A 21,136-nucleotide genomic window follows, 5' to 3' on the forward strand; every position below is an offset into this window, starting at 1 on the left:
TGAATGTGTATTCTAGAAGACACACACACCCACACTGGGATAATATAGCTAGATAAAAAAAAATGTATGTTGTCTGTTTCTCTGTGTGAGCCATGTGACAGACGGGCGACCTGGTACAGGGTGCAGCCTGTAGATAAATATGTACATCCAAATACTTTTGTCTATATGGAACATAAATGTAGATCCTAGCAAATGGTTCATGTCCTTTGTATGATGCATGCTTTCTGTACTGAACAATCAGTCCAGACTGCTTGAGAATACAAGACCATGCAAGTGTGAATGACACTTCGGGTGCTACTGACAAAACTTGGAGCTTTTTGTTTCTTCTGTGACTTCCATATTGTTCGCCTTTCTTCAGCGTCGATGATCTTATTCTACACTGTCTGACATATCACACTTTTACACTGCTTTTTTTTTAATGATCATTTCCCCAATTCAAGGTGTCTTGTGCAATGTTTTATTTCACCAAACAAAACATCTTTATCTTTTTTAGAGAATTTTATAATGATGGTTTTAGTAATTATTGCCGTTTGGGAGGATACAAAAAACAACAATGGATTATCGAAAAGAAAGCAACAGAGAATTTCTGTGTACCTTTACTCTGTCAGACAACAAAACTGGAATTACAGGCACTGGTGAGTGAAAGAAAGTGCTTCAAAAAAGCCTCAAGCTCTAAAAAACACACACACACACACACACACACACACACACACACACACACACACACACACACACACACACACACACACACACACACACACAGTTTCCCTGTAGTTGATCTCTCAGGTGATTCGTTTTCCCTGAAATTGTAAGCAGGGTGTGGTTAACTCTGGCCAACAGTGCAATTCATGTTTCCATGTTTGCCTCCACACACTGAGCTCAAGACGTGTCTGGGATGAAACCGTGACTCAGTCGGCAGCCCTTCCACCTCCTTCCTTAGTTTCTGTCTTTGCTGGAAACAAGACTGAAAGAAAAGGGCGTGGAGACACACCTGACACATTGCATTTCAACATTTGCTGGAAGAAGCCGTTACAAACGTTGAACACCGTCAAACGCATATCCTCCTACGGGATTTACACAACCAGTGAGACGCTGAGTTCTGGCTATAATATTATGTATGACAAATGATGTAAACCTAAAAACAAAAATGTCCCAGGAGCAGTATCACCGTATCCAAAAACATCACGCAGGTGCTGACAGAGTTTTGCACGCTGTTAAACACAATATATCTGTTTTTATATTTTTTAAATATTATGCTAACTTAGCAAATGCTATGATTTTGTGCTGTCTTTGACTGCATTAAATATGTCTAGCGTCTTACAAAGCGAGATCTAAACCCAGGCGAGGATTGTATTCCGGGTTTTAATCGTGTGTGTGTGTGTGTGTGTGTGTGTGTGTGTGTGTGTGTGTGTGTGTGTGTGGTGGGGGCTGAAATGCTGACTGTGAAGTTCAACACACTTTTAGGCAGTCACAGAACTGCCTGGTGAGCAGATGTCACAGTCAAATCCTTTCCAGTCAAGTCAGATTACATCAAGTGTATTTGTACAGCTGACTGTAATGTATAACGTCTCCCTGTGAGGGTTCATGACCAAGCCTGTACACTCTAGAACCACAAAGGAAAACAGAAAATGAAAATGGGAGATGAAGCTATTATAAAAAAGTCTGATAAGGTTTCAAAATGGTGTAACAGCAAAGGTTAAGGGTCAGTGAATGGAGCAGCTAAGTGGACGTGTGGTTTAGTTGATGAGATCAGAACAATCAGCCTGGCAGAGCAGAAAGAGGCTACCTCTGCTTAACTCGTTCTTACTGTCATTTGCAATTCCTACGAAAACTCTTCACACACCAGTTTTCTTGCTGAGACCTGTACCAGTGGCCAGTATCCAAGTATGTAGACATCAACTGTAAGAATTTGATCAAACATGAGGATGTGTGAACAAGTGATGTGGTCCTTATGAGCAAAATTTAAAAATAACTCAATAAAAAAAATGATTTGTTTTTCAAAATAAAAGTTTCATGTTGTATAAGAACGACAAAAGCACCAAAGGAGCTCACTTAAAAACTGTTTTGGTGTTAAGCAAAACACATGAGAGTAGCCCTGTTTAATGCAAGGCCTGATACTTCCAAAGACCCATTCCACAGAGACAGTTTATTTTGGAGGACAGCAAAGCATGACTTAACATGAACCTCCAGAGAACCAGACGTGAAAACTATGATGGGCACTCCTCATTAACCAGTGTGAGGTTTCCCTCAGAAGCATGTAGAACAGGGGTGGGCAATTCCAGGCCTCGAGGGCCGGTGTCCCTGCAGGTTTTATATGTGTCCTTGATCCAACACAGCTGATTTAAATGGTTAAATTAGCTCCTCAACATGTCCTGAAGTTCTCCAGAGGCGAACTAATCATGTGATTCAGGTGTGTTGACCCAAGGTGAGATCTAAAACCTGCAGGACACTGGCCCTCGAGGCCTGGAATTGCCCACCCCTGATGTAGAAACTTCAAAAATTCATTCAAATTCATGGTGAAAGACTATTTTCACCATGAATTCATTTGAGATTATTTTCTTTTTGATTTTACGTCTTTGTTTATATTCCCTTCTATTAAAGTGTGCAGCTAAGCATTTACAAACTGAGCTGTAAATAATTAAGAAAGCATTAGAAGGTTATTAGGCCTCTCATAAATATTATAGTTACTATAACTTGCTTTAATTGTTAATGGTTTTGCTTAAGGATCCCTGCTCTGTAGCACTTTTTTGCCTCTTTGGTTATTTGAAGTCTGAGCGTTTCGTCTTGGGTTTTTCTTTTTTTTTTTTTAAACTTTTGTCAGGACCCCCTCCTTTGACCTCACAGTTATAATTATCCAATCAGATGCCTTGTTTTTAATCTGTTAGCAACTGCAGAACTTTTACTCGTCCCACCGAATAAAACTTCTTTGTTGCTGTATTCATTTGCAAAAGATTCACGGAGGAACATTAAAAATGTAGAATATATACACCCATGAGGGGCTTTTATTTGTACAGTTGAAACTATAACCAGCTAAAGCGTATAGTGCATTTCCTGTCTTCACGGGTTGATGGGAATCGGCTAATTGCTCTCGATTGACTATTATGATTTATAAGAAAATCATGCAACACAGCAACACTCAGCTGCATTTCTCCCCCACATTTGCAAAAGCATCTCAGCACATTATCATTGGTGGCAGAAGCCTCATGTTTCCCGTATAATGGTTTTAACAGCTTAGCACAGTGTGCAGTTGTGTTCCTGTATGTGCTTCAACATATGGCTGTTTTAATCTGATAAAGGCTTTATGGAAAATTTCAAAAGGAAAAAAATGCATGTGTTAGGGGGGGAGGGAGGATTTGGGGGCAGGGTGTGGGTGGTCACACAAGAGCTGTGTCCATACCACTGTGTGGTGCAGCACGAGGGAACGTGACATACGAATCCATGATGGTCCTTGCAGGTTTTAGATGTGTCCTTGATCCAACACAGCTGATTTAAATGGCTAAATTACCTCCTCGAGATGTCTTGGAGTTCTCCAGAGGCCTGGTAATGAAGTAATCATTTGATTCTGGTGTGCTGACCCAGGGTGAGATCTAAAACCTGCAGGACACCGGCCCTGGAGGCCTGGAGTTTCCCACCCCTGTGTTAAATGAACACGATGGCGCTTTAGAAGCAGATGAAATGAAATGCAAGATGAAATAGATTTACAGAAGTAAGCTTGCGAACTTTGCTCAGTCACTGAATGAGCATTTATTTGGAGTCGGTTCCAAAATGATCAACAGCATGCTGAAGAGGTCCTGTTGTGCAACGGATGTTGATAAACGGATGGGCGAACAGCCAAGTGTAACGTAGTTTGCAGTAGTTTGCATATTACAGCCAACAGGGCCTCCAGGCAACAAAACTGCAGGCTAACATATCTGTGTTAGGGCAATGAACTTGCATGTTTAATTCTATTTCAGTATGTTTGGTTTGATCACAGACATCCAGACAAGGCAGGATGAGAAGCCTCGTATCTGATCGAAAGGGTCAAGCGGCACAAGGCTCTTTTAAGCTATTCCTCTGTAGTTCTTGTGCTTGAATTAGCAGCTACTATAACAGTATTTTCCAGCCAGTACAATCAGTAATTGATTTGGGCTGAGTTATGATGAGGACAATTTATCAAAATATTAACTCACTGACACGTAGAATAAGTATAACGTGTTGAGCTCAGGAGGCTCGGCCTGAAAGTGAAAGCAACATAAACCAGAAAGAAACTTGGATTAAGTAGCAGCGCACTGCCTGGGCTGAAGCATGTGAGGCCAAGTCCGACTGCCACTTCTATTTGCCACTTTTTAATAATTCAGCAAATAGCATATCGACTTAACCACACTCTCTCTTTCCAACACTGTCACCCTCACTCTGGCATTTCTTTGACTTGTGCTATTTTTAGCAGAAAGTGGCATGAGAAACTAACAGATCAGAGGAAGTTTAGCTTTAATTACCAGAAGGTGTTGGGAAGCACAACTTTAAAGCCAGAGGAGGCTAAAGACCCACCTGTGGTTCACTGTGAACTTGAACGTGACACGATTCAGTTACCCAGCTGGAGGGGTGCGCTTGAATGTCATCTAAATAATTCAGTTTCTTTAGTACACAAAGCAGCAGAAGGTTTTTAGTAACAGTGTGTCTGCGCTCGTGGTGAAAGTGGACATGCAAAGTTTTACATGAAAACCATGATCCACAAATTAAAACAAACCAAACCGGATCCTGCTGTGAAACAAGCAGCAGAAGAGTTCATCTTTTCATGGTGTAGGATCAAGCCTGTGGCCTGGGACAGTGAAGATCAGAGGGCAGCTCCTCTGCAACAGTTAATGAGCTTTTAAAGAGATAAAATTAAAGAGATAAAAGCTAAATCAGCTTCCTTCCTGTCCCGGTCAATGCTGTGTGCACACCAACCACAAATAAATGGAGCTGTAAGCTCTGCAACATGAATACACACATTTTTAAAGCCTGGTACCAAAAAAGGGTTTGGTAGAGGTAATTTCCCCAACAGGTACAAAGGATTAACTTCACTCAGTTATACTATAAGGTTAATGTTATGTGATATTAAGGGTGTGACTGCTTTAGGTGGGTGATGACTGAAGTTCAGTGTTTGGTTGCACTAAAAGACACCCTAAGAGCTTAGATTTGCTGATGCTGGCCATGGTTAGCATCCCATCACAAATCAGAGTAAATCAGCCTAGCTAGCACTAGCAGACAACACTGAAGGTCTACCCTAATTCGAATGTGGTTATGTCCAGTTTTTAAATAAAGAAGCTAACAATACGATGGCCAAGACGACTTCTAAAAACAAACCTGTCCATCTTTTATATACAGTCTGTCATAATGCTCTTAACACTCTTCACTGCAGGAAATGCCAACAGAACTACTTCAGTATTATTGTTATTTTTTAATCAGACACACAGGACAGCATTTCATCTATTTTTGTGGAGGGTAATACTGAAATAATAAAGCAATAGGGGGACAGAGGAAGACTGAGAGAAGTCATTTTTAGAGTCAGAGTGGATGGGTGGGAAAGGAGGAGAGATCCCCCCGCAGCAGTCCTGGCCCACTGTGCTTCACAGGCTAAATGAGCCAGGCTTGTTGCCTCCTGATGCTCTGTGACCTAGATTGAGAGATGCAGGCAAGGCTATAATCTCTCATTTCTCTCCCTCTCTCTCAGTATGTAGCGGGCTGCCGACATGAAAACCTGCATCCCCTCTGCAGCAGCATCGCAGGCAGACAGCGGGATGGATGCTGTTCATTAGAGAATACACACGTCCACTCAACAGCCGGCCCTTTGCAACAGGGACTGGGGAGCTCGTAAAAATATGAAAAAAAAAAATACTATGTAAACACATAACTGCAGTCTTACTGGACTCGTGATGCACTTATGGTCAAACACACCCATGCAGAAAATCATGGCGCAGATGGCATATATTATCATTACAAGCACCAAAATGATATCTGAGCTTCAACACTAATAGCAAAATGCTGTTTTTGTTTTGTTTTTAGCATAGCATTGCATAGGTTTGGGGGCAGCAAATTCAATCTGACAGTCTACTCAAACATCTCACCCACTGTTGGATAAACTGTCATAAAAATGCAGACGTATATTCATGATCTTCGAAGAATACACCATGGCAAAATGTGCAGATTTGTCAACACGATAGTGCCGCAACTGTACAAGATGCTATCATCAAACTTTACTAGAGCTGAGTTGAGCTCAAAATGAAGCCCGAGTTCAAAGATGGATCAGTGCCATCCCATAAATAGTGCCGGAAGTAGGGTCAAGGGGGCTATGGGCCCTTCCCACAGTATGCTCCTATACCAGAGTTTTTTCACACATGATGTATTTCCATGTCTTTCCATTTGGTATATAAAACTGGTAGCATTTCAGCACTGAATGGAATAGAGTCAAAAAGCTTGACAGGTAAGGCTGTGCGATATGAACACAATCTCATATCCCAATATAAGAATTCTATCGTCCCGATAACGATATAAATCACAAAAATGTAACATTTTCTGTAAATTATGTGAATCTCGGGCAGCTCGACTTGCGTGAAGTATTTCCAGCTGCGCGTCGTGTACCTGGAGTCCAGTGTTTTAACCGATGCATGAAACTATACATTTTTAGACATAAATTGTAACCACCGCCGTTTTCTTTGTGAGTATTTATTACACGGCGTGCTGCGGGGAAAAGCCGCTCTAACGTTTGAGTCTAAGGTTTATTTTTTTAGCACCTGGCGGCTCTTTTTTACTTATCATCCGTAAATAATCTGCTCTTTCACGTGATTCCGTTTATTTTGAAAAGTCTCAACAGGATCTTGAGCTTTATTGTGAAAGGTTTATGTGGAACATAAACAAGCGGACACGCGATGGTGTTACCTTCGTTGACAACGCATAAAACAGGCGCTTTTCCATCAGTAGTGTGGTTATATTAAATAAAAGGGAAAGAGAGAAAGAAGAAATGAATTTAGTCACTACTGTCACCATCAAAACGATGAAAAAATATTGCCGTAAACAGTTATATTTTGCGACACCACGAAACAAACGATAGCATAAAATTAAACATAGACGTTTTTATATCGTCATCCGATATTTATCGTTATATCGAACAGCCCTATTGACAGGTGTGTGAGAGTCATAGCTCAAGGGCAGGTGTGATGTGACAATGAAATGGTGTCACAGCTGCTGTGATCCCACAACAACAGTGTTTAGTTCAAATCAATAATTGTCTGAGTGGAGAATAACTAAACAGGATACTCAACATTGCTTGACGAGCTGTGCAGTTGTTTTTCACTTTCCCTCTTTTACTTTCACTCCCTAACATACTCTGAAGATAGAAGCTGCTGATATTATGAAGCCCAAATGCAGAAAACAGTTGTGGTTCAGAGGCTCCAAATTCCAGTCGAGTTCAAACAGCAAGTCTTTGACACCAACCAACCCCCCTCAAAGGTTCTCTTTGTGTCTGTACAGTCAAAGAGGTTAAAGTAGGTGGAGCTGTGCCCTTTCTCTTTCTCTCTCACACACACAGACACACACAAATACAGACAAATACCCACACTGCAGCCCACAACTATTTCTGTCAAAAAAACGCTGATGCACATTTCCTCTGTTTGTTGCTAGGGGAGTCCCATCTATGTGGGCAACAATGGGGGAAATTGTTGCTATGTATAAGATAGCCATGAGAGAGCTTCAGACTCATTGGGGGTCCAGCTGCTGTTCGCCTTGTCCCATTGTGTGTATTCTGAGCACACGGCGAGGGCACTTTATCTCACTAGAAGTTGCGGATACAGAAACAGGACATCTGGACAGCAGCGAACCTTTTCATTAGCAAGAGAATCATGTCTCATCTAAAGTTACAAACGATGCACTCACCCTCTGAGGCTCAGTCCCCAGAAGAGGGACAAGTGGTGTCGACTTACCTCACAATCTCACTAAAAGACTCTCGCAGGTAACTCTGACCACCGTAGGCCCCTATGCTCAAAAATTCCTGCTTGCCAGCAACAGCTGCTCCAGGCAGACCATTTGACAAGAATGAAGAAGCAACCGTTTGCGAGGTTATAACAAAGCAAAAACACCGAAAACTGTACACAGCTGAAATTGGATGACTTGAAATCCAATCAGATTAGAGTAAATAACGAGTAGTTTGAAACCTGATAGACATCCTATAAAGAAAAGCACATTTGTTTCCTCCTATTATAAGAATAAAAATATACTAGAAAGAAATTGTTTATCATAAATATCTATAAAGGTGCACAGAGAACCATTTTTAGCAAATTCTCTCCTGTGGCCCAGTGGTCCACGGTGTTAACTGGTCAAGTGTACCGAGCACAGCTTCTGTGGGTTACAGAAGAACTTTCCTCTAAAACTTATTTCTTTTCTTCTTCTAAGGAAAGAAGGCTATACTCCGTGCTGAAGACAACAGCGTCCTTCACAAACCAGCACAATCTGGCTCTAAGCAGTATTATTCAGTGAAGTAGCCACTGAGGACCCGAGAGGCATGTGTTTGTCAAACTAAGGACTCTGACATACTCTGGAGCATGTTTGAAGGTAGTGGTACACACACTCGGACCTGGCAATGAGTGGCCTTCATTTATTTAAAAAAAGTCCTGACAGTTTATGAATAACCCTGGGTGATCGTGGCTCAAGAGTCGGCAGTCCGTCTTGTAATCGGAAGGTTGCTGATTCGAGCCCCGGCTCTGACAGTCTCGGTCGTTGTGTCCTTGGGCAAGACACTTCACCCGTTGCTTACTGGTGGTGGTCAGAGGGCCCGGTGGCGCCAGTGTCCGGCAGCCTCTCCTCTGTCAGTGCGCCCCAGGGCAGCTGTGGCTACAATGTAGCTTGCCATCACCAGTGTGTGAGTGGGTGAATGACTGAATGTGTAAAGCGCTTTGGGGTCCTTAGGGACTAGTAAAGCGCAATACAAATACAGGCCATTTACCATTTTTTTATTGCTTTTGGCCATTTTAATAATAAGACCTGCCAAAACCAATGCTCCAGACTAGGGCTGGTCCATATTATACCGTTCACGGTAATACCGGTATAATGTTAGGCAACGATAGGAAAATGAAATATCGCGATAGAATATGAGTAAAACGCGCATGCGCAGTGCCTTTGTTTTCATACGCACATGGCCGATTGTTGAGTGAAACAGATGAACCAGAATTGGTTTGTAAAAATGGTTTAACTTCAGTGATGTGGAACTGGTTTGGTGTTTGTCCGTCAGATACAAGACAAAGCACATTTTTTGCAGAACATGCAAGCGGCTGTCCTTATTGTCGTATTTGTCGGACTAAGATGCTCTTAAATCTGGGAGTAATCTGGGTCCTAAACCCCGTATTTCTCAGGTCAAACAACACTGCAGCATCACTGAGAGTTAAAAACTGTCTAAATTCTTTCATCTTTAATAAAACGATCAGCATTGCTGCTTTACCAGGTGTAACTATGAAGTTTAACTTCCAGGCATCCATGAAAACAAAATTTATTACATTTAACGGAGTTAGAAGTTAGCAGGAAGCTAGCGGAAGTTAGCACGCTAGTTTCGCTAGTTACCTAAGCATGATATTGCATGTTCTGACTGAGAGATTTCTGAAAAAAATCAAACGTACAGCTCTGCTATCACTTCCAACATAAATGAAGACAGGAAACTAAACAGCAGTGACGTTTGTAGGGTTACTGAAGTTGGGCTAGCTGGTATATAATGATGTGCTACGTGATCGCTAGCGACACAGCTATGTTAGCATAACATAAACAGTGAAGCTGGAGGACGAACACTAACACTTTTCCACTTATAAAAGTTAACGTTAAGGTTCCTGATAGTTGGAGACAAATTCAGTCGCATGGCAGGATGCTGTAAACGGACCAAACTTCAGTCAGGAGAACAACTGAGATAATCCATCCACAATACGAGGTTAGTCATTAATATACTGCAACAACATGGGAATAGAGCAGCTGCCAGAGAATTCAACACTAATGAATCAATGGTACAGAAGTGGAGGAAGCAAGAATGAGTTGAATAAAGTTTGATTTATCTAACTGCTTTGTTTCGCTTAATGTGCCTTATAATCCCGTGCACCTTATGGTCCGAAAAATACGTACTGCACACTGCAGTTTAATGTTGCAAAGCACCTCTTTTTAACTTCAGTGGATATTATACATGGTTATGCTCAGTATATGTCAGCCCATTTCTACTGGAAATGCCTTTTGGTTAAACTTTCAGCAAGGAATTTGCATTTGCACTGTTACATTTTTATAAAGCTTTAATGTACATAAAAACCAGCTTCTTGTTTAAGTGAAAATAAATGGAAGGTTGTCTTTTTGCGCTAGTAATGTTGTGGAGTTGTATTTTGTCTCGCATCAATTATATCATCAGTTATATCGTTATCGCAAATTTTCAAATATATATCGTGATAAATATTTTTGGCCATATCGCCCTGCTCTACTCAGGCACTCAACTAACTATATTTATAGTGGAACAGAGGATATTCATTTCTTTTACAAAGACATTTCCAAACTACATGATAGGTTCTCTTACAGAAGATCTGACTTAAAAAATCTCAAACTCTTAAAACAGTAAATTTCACAACCAAAGTGCTGCCTTTTGGGCTCAGTGGCACTTACATTTTGCAATCGTGCCACAGTGCTCAAACACCAACCCACACCAGGTAAACTGATCTGACACTGCAGTCACCTAATTCATTCACAAACAAGCTTTTTTCTTCCTTTTTCTTTTTTAAAAGTTCATCATGAAAAGTGCAGGATGATAACAATCGCAGTTATGAATGTGCCATTACTGCACGCCAGTGTGCACATCGTTACGGTTATTTCTCATTCGCTGCCTCTCAGCCACGTTCAATGAGATGAACATACAGTGAACAACCTCAGTTATTCACTCTCATTATCACACTGCTGATTGGAGCCTATAATTAAAGACACAACTCTTTCCCAGCACTAGCTCAGGTCTGAACAGGCTGCAGTCATGCTCCGAGAGTCTAGTCTATTAAGAGTGGTGCTGTTTTGTTTATTTTGCAGTTCCTATAACCTGAATCTAAACCAAAAACGGGGAAAACATTTTTTACATTTCACAGAGGTGTCACCTTTCGAATGAATACAAAAAGAAAGTCACGACACTTTTGCCGAGGTTCTTCTCGCTCTCGTGCCCATGTGAAGTTTCACCTCTTCTTTCACATGGGCTGGGCAACTCTGCGCTGCAACAGAGACCGAGGCATCATTAGTGGCCCATGCTTCCTCCTGCATGGCTCTCCATGTGAAACACAACATTACTCATCCACCCCCAGGCACCTGAGAACTGCACAGCACCAATCAAGTTGCTGCACAGTGATTCACAGTGTGAGGAGGAGACTTGCATAACAGTCAGCTCCATATTCTGTTTTCTTCCAGCCATTCTTACAAAAATAAATAATTAAATAAATGCACAAAATCCATTTTATTTGTGCAGCAGTTCAGGGTTCAGAGCGTTCAGAGAGCCCAATGAATCAGTTCGTGTCCACAAATTCTTCACACACAATGCCTTGACCCATTTCATTAGACAGGAGTGTATGTGCTCTGTAAACATTGCGTGGTATAGATGTGGGTTCATTAAGAATATAGAGAAGCGGAAGCTAAAAAAATAAATAAAAAACCCAAATATTAAGGTGATCATGCTAAGAGCATGCCATACACACGAAGATGACTGATGGAGAAACAACAGCTGGAAAAGGAGGTCACTTTGTTTTTATAAATTCTTGCAGTCGTGTCCCGATGCACTGCAGCAGCACCGACTCTCCTCCAGCTGACACGGGAAAGCAGACGGTGGATGACTGCACACAAACACGCTCACGCAGCCCTCTCTATTAACTTCAGCGAGCCGCAGCTTTCCCATCACCACCACCTACTTATCGCCGCTATATGCAAACCCTACCTTCGGAGAGCTCCAGATCCAACTCCGCCAGCTGGTCCCTGACCTCTTTAGGCAGAGCCGACAGATCAACGCCGCGGTCGGCCATCGTTGGAAGCACAGCAGCCTGCGGGATGTTTGTGAAATCTCAAATGACAGCAGGTAAGATCCACCATGAAGCTCAGAGGAAGAGGTGGGGGGGATTTTAAAAAATCAAGATGTAGTAGTCGTGTTGTTTACTCCATCTCCGCGACTCCCCGACACCGCCATGACTGTGGGAGATGGGAACAACTCGCCAGAGGAGTCCGTCAGTCACATGACCAGGCTTGACGGTAATTGCCGTGACAGGATGGTGGGATGAAAAACAGACTCTCTGCTCCCTCTGCTGTTGTGTTTTTACAGCTGGGAGAAAAAAGAAAAGAAAACACAGCATTCCTGTCGCCTCAGCTCACCTGCCACCTTCCCCTCAGGTGGGTGCTAGCTCGAGTTTGTACAGGTATTTTCATGCACTAATGGTGGAAGTGGCGCCAGGTTTTATTGGAGATATTTTGTGTGATGTTTCAAGGAAATATATAATCCCCCGTGGATTGGGGGGGCGTATTTTCCTAATAAAAAATAGATAAATAAAAACAAAATATCTGAATAAAAAAAATGTAATGTTCACTTGCACACTTAACAAATTGAACAAAATTTTCAGGCTGCATCACTTTTTATTTATTTTCCACCTATTCCAAACAAAGATGGCACCGGAAATCACATGTACGCACTCATTTTAAACACGCTCGCCGGTCAACTCCGTAGTCACACCTTTCTAGTACCAGGTTGGTCGGTCTTTTGCCTCCAGAACTGCTGATTCAACAAGGTGCGTCACATTCCCAAATGCGCTCTGCTCCATTGACATCTGGCGACTGTGGAGGCCATTGAGTACAGTGGCAAGCTCAAGAAACCAGTTTCAGATCGTTGTGACATTTCACACTGTCTTGCTGGAAGACAGTGGCATAAAGAGATGGGCATAGACAGAAAGAGTGGAGTTTAAACAGTGCTCAGTTGGTTCTAATGGGCCCAAAGTCTGCCAAGAAAATATACTCCATGCCATTTACACCAGCAGCAGCAGCCTGAACTGTTGATACAAGGCAGGATGGAGCCATGTTTTCTTGCTGTTTCCACAAAATGAAAAAATGAGTCTCATCAGACCTAAGAGCCAATCTTCTATTATCCAGTTTTGGTGAGCCTCAGTTTCTTGTTCTTTACTGGCAGGAATGGAACCCGCTGTGGTCTCTGCTGCTGTAGCTCATCTGCTTTAAGATTTGTCGTGTTGTGCATTCAGACATGCTCTTCTGCATACTTCGTTTGTAACAAGTATTTACTTGAGTTATCCTTGCTGTCAGTTCAAAGCAGTCTGGTGATTCTCTTCTTACATCCAGAGAATTACTGGATGCTTTCACTTTTTCAGACCAGTCTCTGTAAAACTTTAATAGACTGGTTCTTATATGGCGTCACTTTATACAACTTACCTTATTCACTCATTCATACAAGCACTTTTTATCCAACATTCACACTCCAATGGATGCATCAGAGCGCAACATGAGGTTAGTATCTTGCCCAAGGATATCTGGCATACAGACTGGAGGAGCCAGGGATTGAACCACCAACTTTCCGTTTAGTAGTCGCCTCCTGAGCTAAAGCCAACCCAAACTTAGAGCACCTGGTATGCCAAGGCGGTCTGCCATCAAAGTACTAACCAGGCCAGACCTGCTTACCTGCTTAGTTTTTGAGATCAGACAAGTTTGGGTGTGCTCAAGGTGGCATGGAAATAACCATCTCTAGGCTGGTGTGCTTGTGTGAAAAATCCTACTAGATAACCAGTTTCTGAATTACTCAGACCACCCCCACCTGACACAACAACTCTGCCATGTTCAAAGTCCCTTTAAATCTAATGATCAGTTTGAACTTCAGGGGTTCGTCTTAACCATGTCAAGCCCTGGTGAGATCTGTGTGCAACTATTTTATTTGAGTAAATACTGTTAATTTGTATAATTATAATAATATTTATATAACAAACAGAATTTGTGTTTCTATGCATCTACGTTGTTGCCCTTTTGGCCAGGTTAACCAACCTATTTTGACAGCAGTAAAGGCAACACTATGTTTAGAGTTATGTTTCAATCAGTGGTCTAGATCCTGCATTTAACACCCTTTAACTTGTTTTTGGTTTTCCACCAACCAAAAAAAAAAAAAGTGGAAATTTTTATGCCATTGTTTCATCAGCTGCACCCAAAAAGATGCGATAAGTTTAATGAAAAACGACTTGCAGGCTTAAAAGCAGCTTACTTTTAACCCCAACATACTATTACTGAAGCACAATTCAGGTTCGTTAATTTATTTTTATTATTTGCTCAAGACAACTTATTCATTAGTTGAGACTGTACACAAATAATGTATCCCATCTTGAGGCCTGAGTAAACTCCTTCCAAGACATTTTCCCATGTGGATTCACTGTCGCTAAACACTTAAAAACTGTCCTCTTTACAAATTAAGGGGAAGTACTATTACATGAATTGGGGGGTGGGGGTCTAACATACCCACAGAGCAAAAATAAACATCTTAAAATAAAGACATGTTATAAAAGAGCAACAGGGAGGGGGGCAATATGATAGTCTTGGAAGTACAATGCCATATAAAATAAGCTGCATTTTAAAACTTGCAATTAAAAAGAAGCACCGTGCACAAGTATTGAGTCTACTTCATTATACAAGACGGCTCGTCAAAAGGTGGAAAGCACACAAGACCAGGACACCTGTAACTCTCTAAAAATGCACACTAATCACAAATCTCATTCACTCAAGAATACTTATCTTCACATTTGCTTTGGTCACCTCATAACTTTAGCTTTTAAAACTCGACCAAACACCCACCACCCCCTCAGCAGCTGGGCTACACATGTCATCTAAATGCAAGAACATCGATATTCAATAGAAAAATATATTGCACTAGTCTTTCCTCAACTGAAATGCATGGGTACTGGAGTTTAAAAATCTACGTATGATTATCATTTAAAGGCCGTCTGAAGGATCAAACTTTTCAAGTGTGTTACATTAGGACCGAGGATGGAATCCTTACAATGATTTTTGCATTGATAACAATGTTAGAGAACCAAAAAATAACATGAAAACAGTGAATAGGATGAATCACAAACAGTGGTAATCTTCACCCTTAAATACTCCATGCAGTCAATAGGGTTTCATACACAGGACTAACATGTCATCCATTCTGAATGGGTTAAAATACATGATTTAAAAAAAAAAAGTGTCAGGCACACAATCACAGGGTAAACAGTGAACACCATCTACAATTTGGTTTGCTAAGAACTCAGCTGACTAAAGCGACAAGTGTATTAACTCAAAACTGAAAGAACAGGTTGAAAACAAAACAATATAAACACTTTCCAGGCTACTGCTCACTGCATTCAGCTCTCCTCAGACTTTCACTGCATTAGCAAAACATTATCTGACTAACATATCCGGCATAAAAAATCTTTTCTTACACATGAAAAATACAAGATATTTTACAGAAAAAGTGTCAGCCTGGGAAGGACAAATAAAAAGAAAAAAAAAGAACTCATCACAACCAGTGTGTAGGAAGAAGGTGGACTACAGTGGCTTTGTGAAAGGAAGTTACAAAAAAACGATGTTTCTGATTCAGATTTTTCTTCTCGAGCCTTTAAACCTTTCCCAAGTGTCAGAACTGAACAAGAACTTACCCCAAACCCTGCAGAGTGAGTGTCTGACATGTAATTCATATTTACATAGAGAGAGTGACGAAGCTTCAATGAAAAAGGGAGCCTGCTTGGAGTGGAGGGCTGATGGAGGCACTGTGCCGCGTCTTTGTGTGATTATCGGCGACTGCGAGGGAATTGGGTGGGTGTGGAAGTGGATCTTAGTTTTGGGGTGTGGGTTGGAAGGGGAGAGGGATTTGAGGGCAGGTTCCTCTTTTCAGAAATCTTTGCACGAGTCCGACCTCCGAATGCCACTCGAGTTCATTCTGGTCTATTAAGTGTCTGCGGATCATCTCGGGGCGGACTGCGGCTGCATTGCCATGACAACCCCTGCAGCCTGGCCCGATCCCATGCCGGCCAAGACCGACATGGCCACCGCCTCTGCAGCCCGCACGCTCAGCCCGTTGATGGTGGCCCCCGGACTTGTTGCCGAGGGCGACGGCACGTGCTGAATGACTGCCGCTGGGGAGCCGATGGGTTCAGTGGAAGTATCCCTGGAGGTTTCCTCTCCTCCTGCAGCTACAGACAGAGAGAGCAACATTCACCCTTAGAGAGGTGAGCGAGTAAAAATAATGCATTAGATGGGATGAAGTGACAGATGAATCCTGGCACAAGTGACACAGTACAAGAAGTCTGATGGTCAGTTCATTATCTCAACTGGTTACCTAATAAAGCTGCCTTCTTCTGCATAATAGTGACAGGGCAGTCCTTGTGGGCCAGGAGAAGCTGCTTCAGCTGTGCCACCTCATTCCTCAGATGGGTTACTTCATTCTGACAGCAGCACAAAAAGAAATACAGTACATAAATCATTCCCATCATGCCCCGTTATTGCCATATCACCACAGAAACCCATTTATGACCGCCAGGGTGTTTACATGCTTGATGTTACGCCCTGGAGACGACTCACTGTGAGGGAGACGTTCATGTTGGCCAGATCTTCTGCTTTTTTCTCCAGAGAGTTCACCCACAGCTTCCGCTTTTGCCTGCAGCGGGAAGCAGCTGCCCGATTCCTTTCCAGAAAACGCTGCCTCCTCTCGTCAGGGTCCATCTCTGCTGCTCGCCGCCGCCTGCCCCCTGTTGGCTGAGCAGGGGACACCTGGAGAATGAGGAGGGGGTAAAAGTTGGCTACTTGTAAACCCAAATGTGATCAGTAAGTGGGGGAGAACAGAACAACTGCATCAGGAACTTCTGACATTTAACAGGGGTAAAAAATCAGGGGTAGCAGACAATTTGGTGCCCTTAACTGTCAAATTAAAGCATCCAAACCAAAACACACTCAATCCAATGCTCATGCTTGACTTAAACTGACTCGGCCTTTATTTTGCATATATGAGCACAAATGTTGGACAAGCCTGACATTCTGCTAAATTTTTCTCTTTGATGCCATCAATAATGTGAAAACTACAGCTGTTAGCATTGAGTCTCATTTAGCTTTTTGAGGGAACATTCAAAGGTTTTCCTTCATCACACACATTTAACAGTCTATAGTCCTAGGTGTGCTCTAGGACCACATAACTTGTGTGATATGTGCACTACCTACCTGTGGTTGGGCAGGTGATGGTGCATCAGAGTTTTGAGAGGGCTGCTGGCTTTGTTCCTGTCGCTGTGGAACAGCAGGGATGGATCCTGACCCCCCACTGATGCTATCTTGTGCTCCTGGGCCCTGATGAGTTAGAGCTGCCTTCAACCGCTAAAAAGACACAGAGACAACACCCAGGTCATGTAAAAGTTTTATAAATGTCATTCGTTTGTTTATGTAAATGAAATGTTTAGCCAGCAGCCTACAAAATGATGAAAGTACAACTGATGGTCTCACCATCTTTGCCTCAGAGTGAAGAGTATAGCCAGATGGGGAGGATGAACCACTGCTAGCGCCTCCAACAGGCGGTCCTGGAATCCCAGGGATGTTAGGCACTGTGTTCACTGGCCTCGCAAGCTCCACATAGCAACGAATATCCATAAAGTGGATGAGAGGGGAAAAACCAAAAGGATATGTTAAAATTCCATCCCAATTACAATTTGTTGTATAGTTTTTCATTTTTCTGGAAAATATCTTACAGATATAACTGAGGTCATCTGCACAGGACTGGGCAAGAGAGGAACTGCCTGTCCATTAGGGAGGTGCCTCACCAGTGGATACGAGCCTGTGGGAGAGCTGTTGGCCAGATTAGACATTTGTAAATAGGTGCTTCTCCACTGTGTTCCCACTGATAGAGCAGAGATCAGGCTTACAGTGTTTCACTTTTCCGATGAACACTTCTTCATGAGTTAACTGTACAGAGCTTACACAAGCAGCATGAAGATGTGACTCAAAAGTTCTCAAAGTTAAGCTTGGCTTGAGGAACACGCAAGTCTGGAGAATCGGAGTGGTGCAGAGCTGCAGCTCTCCAACACCTGCCTCAATTTCCATAGTAGATCAAGACACATACGATGATAGTAACCATACTTCTTTTGGAAATTAAAAAACAAAAAGATGCTAAACTGTGGTACAACACAACAACTACAGCTGCTTACTGTAATCCAAGTCTACGGATAAGAGATTCGCTGAAGAGGTAGCTATATTTCTAAGTTTGGGGTGAGTGTCTCAAAAAAGTTTAAATATTGGTAGAGAAACAATTTGTTAAAAGAGAAAAAAAGTGATGCTTTCTTTTGCACAAAAAACTGCAACAGCTTTACAATGGCCATAAATGATGGCTAATAAATAACAGACGCAGAGTCTAAAAGGCACTTTATGGTTCAATAAAAGTGACTGACAAATATAGACTTTCTAATTAATAGGAGCATATCTCCCCACCAGGTAAAAATCAAACCGCCCCATCTTTGATTTCTGGTTGGACTGGATTACTGACTTTCTTGCTAGTTGGTCATGTGAAATTAGACTTATAATTTCTACATTTTACCAGCAGTTAATTCATTTTAAGTTTTACAAATTGTCAGCATGGTCCAAACAGTAAAACAGTAAAGCAAACCACAGCAACCTAAATTATTTTACCCAAGCTGTCTGTTGGAGGGTGGAGCTTGTGTGATGACGGAGGTTGGAGATGGCAACGTGGGGTGTAGTGAGTCATTACTCATGTGAAGGGGAAGAGAACCAGGACGCACAATAGTTGGAGTGGGAGCAGAGCTTGCCACGGGCTTTGTGTAGATCTCCTGTTAATAAATTAAGCAATGTAACTATTTTTGTGTGTCCATTATTTTTACGTGCGTGCAAGGACAGCAAATTACAACACAGCTCTCACCCTAGAGTCTCTGCTGTTTTCTGACATGCTGGACGAGGAATCAGGAGTTCCAGGAGGAGAAGAATCGACTTGTAAGGGCCCCTCATCCTCATCTTTTACTTCAGATGGTGTTTGTAAAGATGCGGCCTTGAAGACCAAAAGCAAAGATGAGAAGATGAAAGCCTTCAAATTTTATCTTGAAACCAGCACACTGCGTGATCTACAGTAACCCTGTCTTTCTCACCGGGTTTTTCGTCCTCTGATCATCTTCCTGCGTTTTGCAAAACTCTTGCTCGAAGGAGGTGGCCAGCTCATTGAACAAACCGACCTCCTCACAGTTCTTCAGAAAACGTGTGGGAGTGGGGGTTTGGTCTGCCAAAAAACAAAAAAAAACTGTCAGTATTAGTGGACAAAAATATCACCTTCAGACACAGACTATTATATACAATTCATCTATTCAGAGCACTGACCACCTCCTCAGCACAGATTAATTAAAAAAAAGACAAATGGCGATGCCATTACCTGCAATGATAACAGAGTCTGTCCTGGCAGGACCAAATTTTAATGTCATTTCATGCTTGTGTTTGTGTACTGACAGGTGATCTTCATTTGTGAATCTCTGCAAAAGACACCACACATGACATTTAAGGAATATCAAGACAGTTTTAATCCTGATGCGAGATTAATAACGCCTGGTTTCCACTATTAAAGCAATGTTTCATCATACATTACACAGCACCTTATCAGCAGTCGTAATTGGTGAGCTAAGCTGGGTTCAGTTAATAACGAGAATAAAAAGCAGAGATTCAGACTCCTATGGCTGTTTAGAGTTAGGGGTATGTCTTAAGAAATCATACCTGCCCACATCCTGGGGCAGTGCATACAAAGGGCCGGTCATCCGCCATCTCAGACAAATGATCTGTAAAAGAAAGCAACAAACACAGCAATGTCATCCAATTTATTAGGCGATAAACCAGCTGATGTTCAGGTTCCCAAGACATATTACATAAGGGCACCAGATATGTTACTACCAAATGTTCTTAACCTACAGCATCAGCTTGAGTGTCATGGAGCTGATAAGAACTACAATCTAAATCGTCATAATTTACACGTGCCTGCTCATCTGTCACCAAAATCACAATAACATCTGGATATTATTATTATTATTATTATTATAGGAGGGACACAGGCCGAAGACTGTGGGCCTGTTTTGAGCATTTCTTTAGACTCGGTTGGGTATAATGTGGGACTAGCGTTCAACGATGAGGCAGCAAGAGCCAAAGCACCTCACCATGCAACCTCCACTTAACAGGATCGAGTCACTGGCGTTGGCTATTAGCGCTGTCGATGTAGTCCGGCTATGTAGTTAGCTATAAGACATGGGTTACAGACTGTGGACAGGACACACAGGTTACCAATCCATTACTGGTTAGCTATGACTTAATGAGAAATGGGCCGCAAGGTAGCACATCCACATTGCTAAGCACGTGAAATACTGTTTTCCACAACCTGACATACGTGTCATTATAGCGAACATGGAAGCTAACATTGAACAAACTCATTCCAAATATCAGAAGGCGCGGCACGTCTAGCAAATAAAGCTGTTTAGTGCAAGTACAATCCCCTAGCTGAGCTCATGCTAAGTGCTAATGGAAGCTTCGTTAGCTTGCCTTAAGTTACACTAACACGTCCGCCAACTTAGTAGCTAGCATTACACGTTAGCACGCTAATGCTAAATAGTGCCCATATACCAAGCCACGACTGTATGAGCGCGGTGCATGCCTTATGAATATCCAGACACATATATATACACACACACATTTTTTTTTTCTTTAAATGACGATTTACATTACATTTTACTAAAGTATGCCCTAAACTTACCCCACGTTTAGACTGCCTCTTCACTCCCCCCCTCCCAGCTCCGGACAGCGCTGCTGTGCTGCTGCTTGGCCGTTGTTGACACTCTTGACACTTCCATTATCCAAATACCGCGAGAGAACTTGGAAGAGTTATTATGTAACAGGATTTCTCTATGCGGGAGGAATCGTAGATTTTACACGAAATAAGATTGATATTATATGAATCATTACATATTCCCTGACTTTTATCTCAATGTGCCGTTATGTCAACTCTACATATATATTCCGCTGTGTTCGCGTCAACTACCAGCGAAAGCTATGAACACACCCACTGAAGACTAAGCCAAACGCGCCTACAGCAGTTACATAATGT

At 42.1% G+C, this 21,136-nt stretch overlaps 2 protein-coding genes across 7 annotated transcripts in view; both read right to left on the reverse strand.

The window, feature by feature from the left end:
• dip2bb (disco-interacting protein 2 homolog Bb) overlaps positions 1-12,215 on the reverse strand; it is a 50,978-nt gene extending 38,763 nt beyond the window's left edge. For 2 of the 4 annotated variants that reach the window (XM_004544919.4, XM_004544917.4), the window contains exon 1: positions 11,936-12,215. In XM_004544919.4, coding sequence (XP_004544976.1) covers positions 11,936-12,020 — 85 coding nt within the window. In that variant the 5' untranslated portion in view covers positions 12,021-12,215. The remainder of the gene's footprint in view (positions 1-11,935) is intronic. The other 2 variants (XM_004544921.4, XM_004544920.4) reach the window with 1 other exon arrangement.
• Positions 12,216-14,275: 2,060 nt separating this feature from the next.
• atf7b (activating transcription factor 7b) lies at positions 14,276-21,088 on the reverse strand. 3 transcript variants are annotated; one of them, XM_012917566.4, is made up of 12 exons: positions 20,786-21,088; positions 19,762-19,823; positions 19,427-19,523; positions 19,149-19,276; positions 18,926-19,051; positions 18,679-18,836; positions 17,745-17,841; positions 17,503-17,622; positions 17,227-17,376; positions 16,594-16,767; positions 16,352-16,457; positions 14,276-16,205 (listed from the first exon to the last, which is right to left on the reverse strand). In XM_012917566.4, the coding sequence occupies exons 2-12, from the start codon at positions 19,807-19,809 to the stop codon at positions 15,976-15,978; spliced, it is 1,434 nt and encodes a 477-aa protein (XP_012773020.1). In that variant the 5' UTR covers positions 19,810-19,823; positions 20,786-21,088; the 3' UTR covers positions 14,276-15,975. The 3 variants fall into 3 exon arrangements, with proteins under 3 accessions (XP_012773020.1, XP_004544973.1, XP_012773021.1); XM_004544916.5 differs by having other exon boundaries at positions 16,594-16,782; positions 20,786-21,086; XM_012917567.4 differs by having other exon boundaries at positions 16,097-16,232; positions 16,594-16,782; positions 20,786-21,085.
• Between the last annotated feature and the right edge of the window lie 48 nt (positions 21,089-21,136).

This window comes from Maylandia zebra, linkage group LG5, assembly GCF_041146795.1.
Source record: "Maylandia zebra isolate NMK-2024a linkage group LG5, Mzebra_GT3a, whole genome shotgun sequence".
Classification (NCBI taxonomy): Eukaryota; Metazoa; Chordata; class Actinopteri; order Cichliformes; family Cichlidae; genus Maylandia; species Maylandia zebra.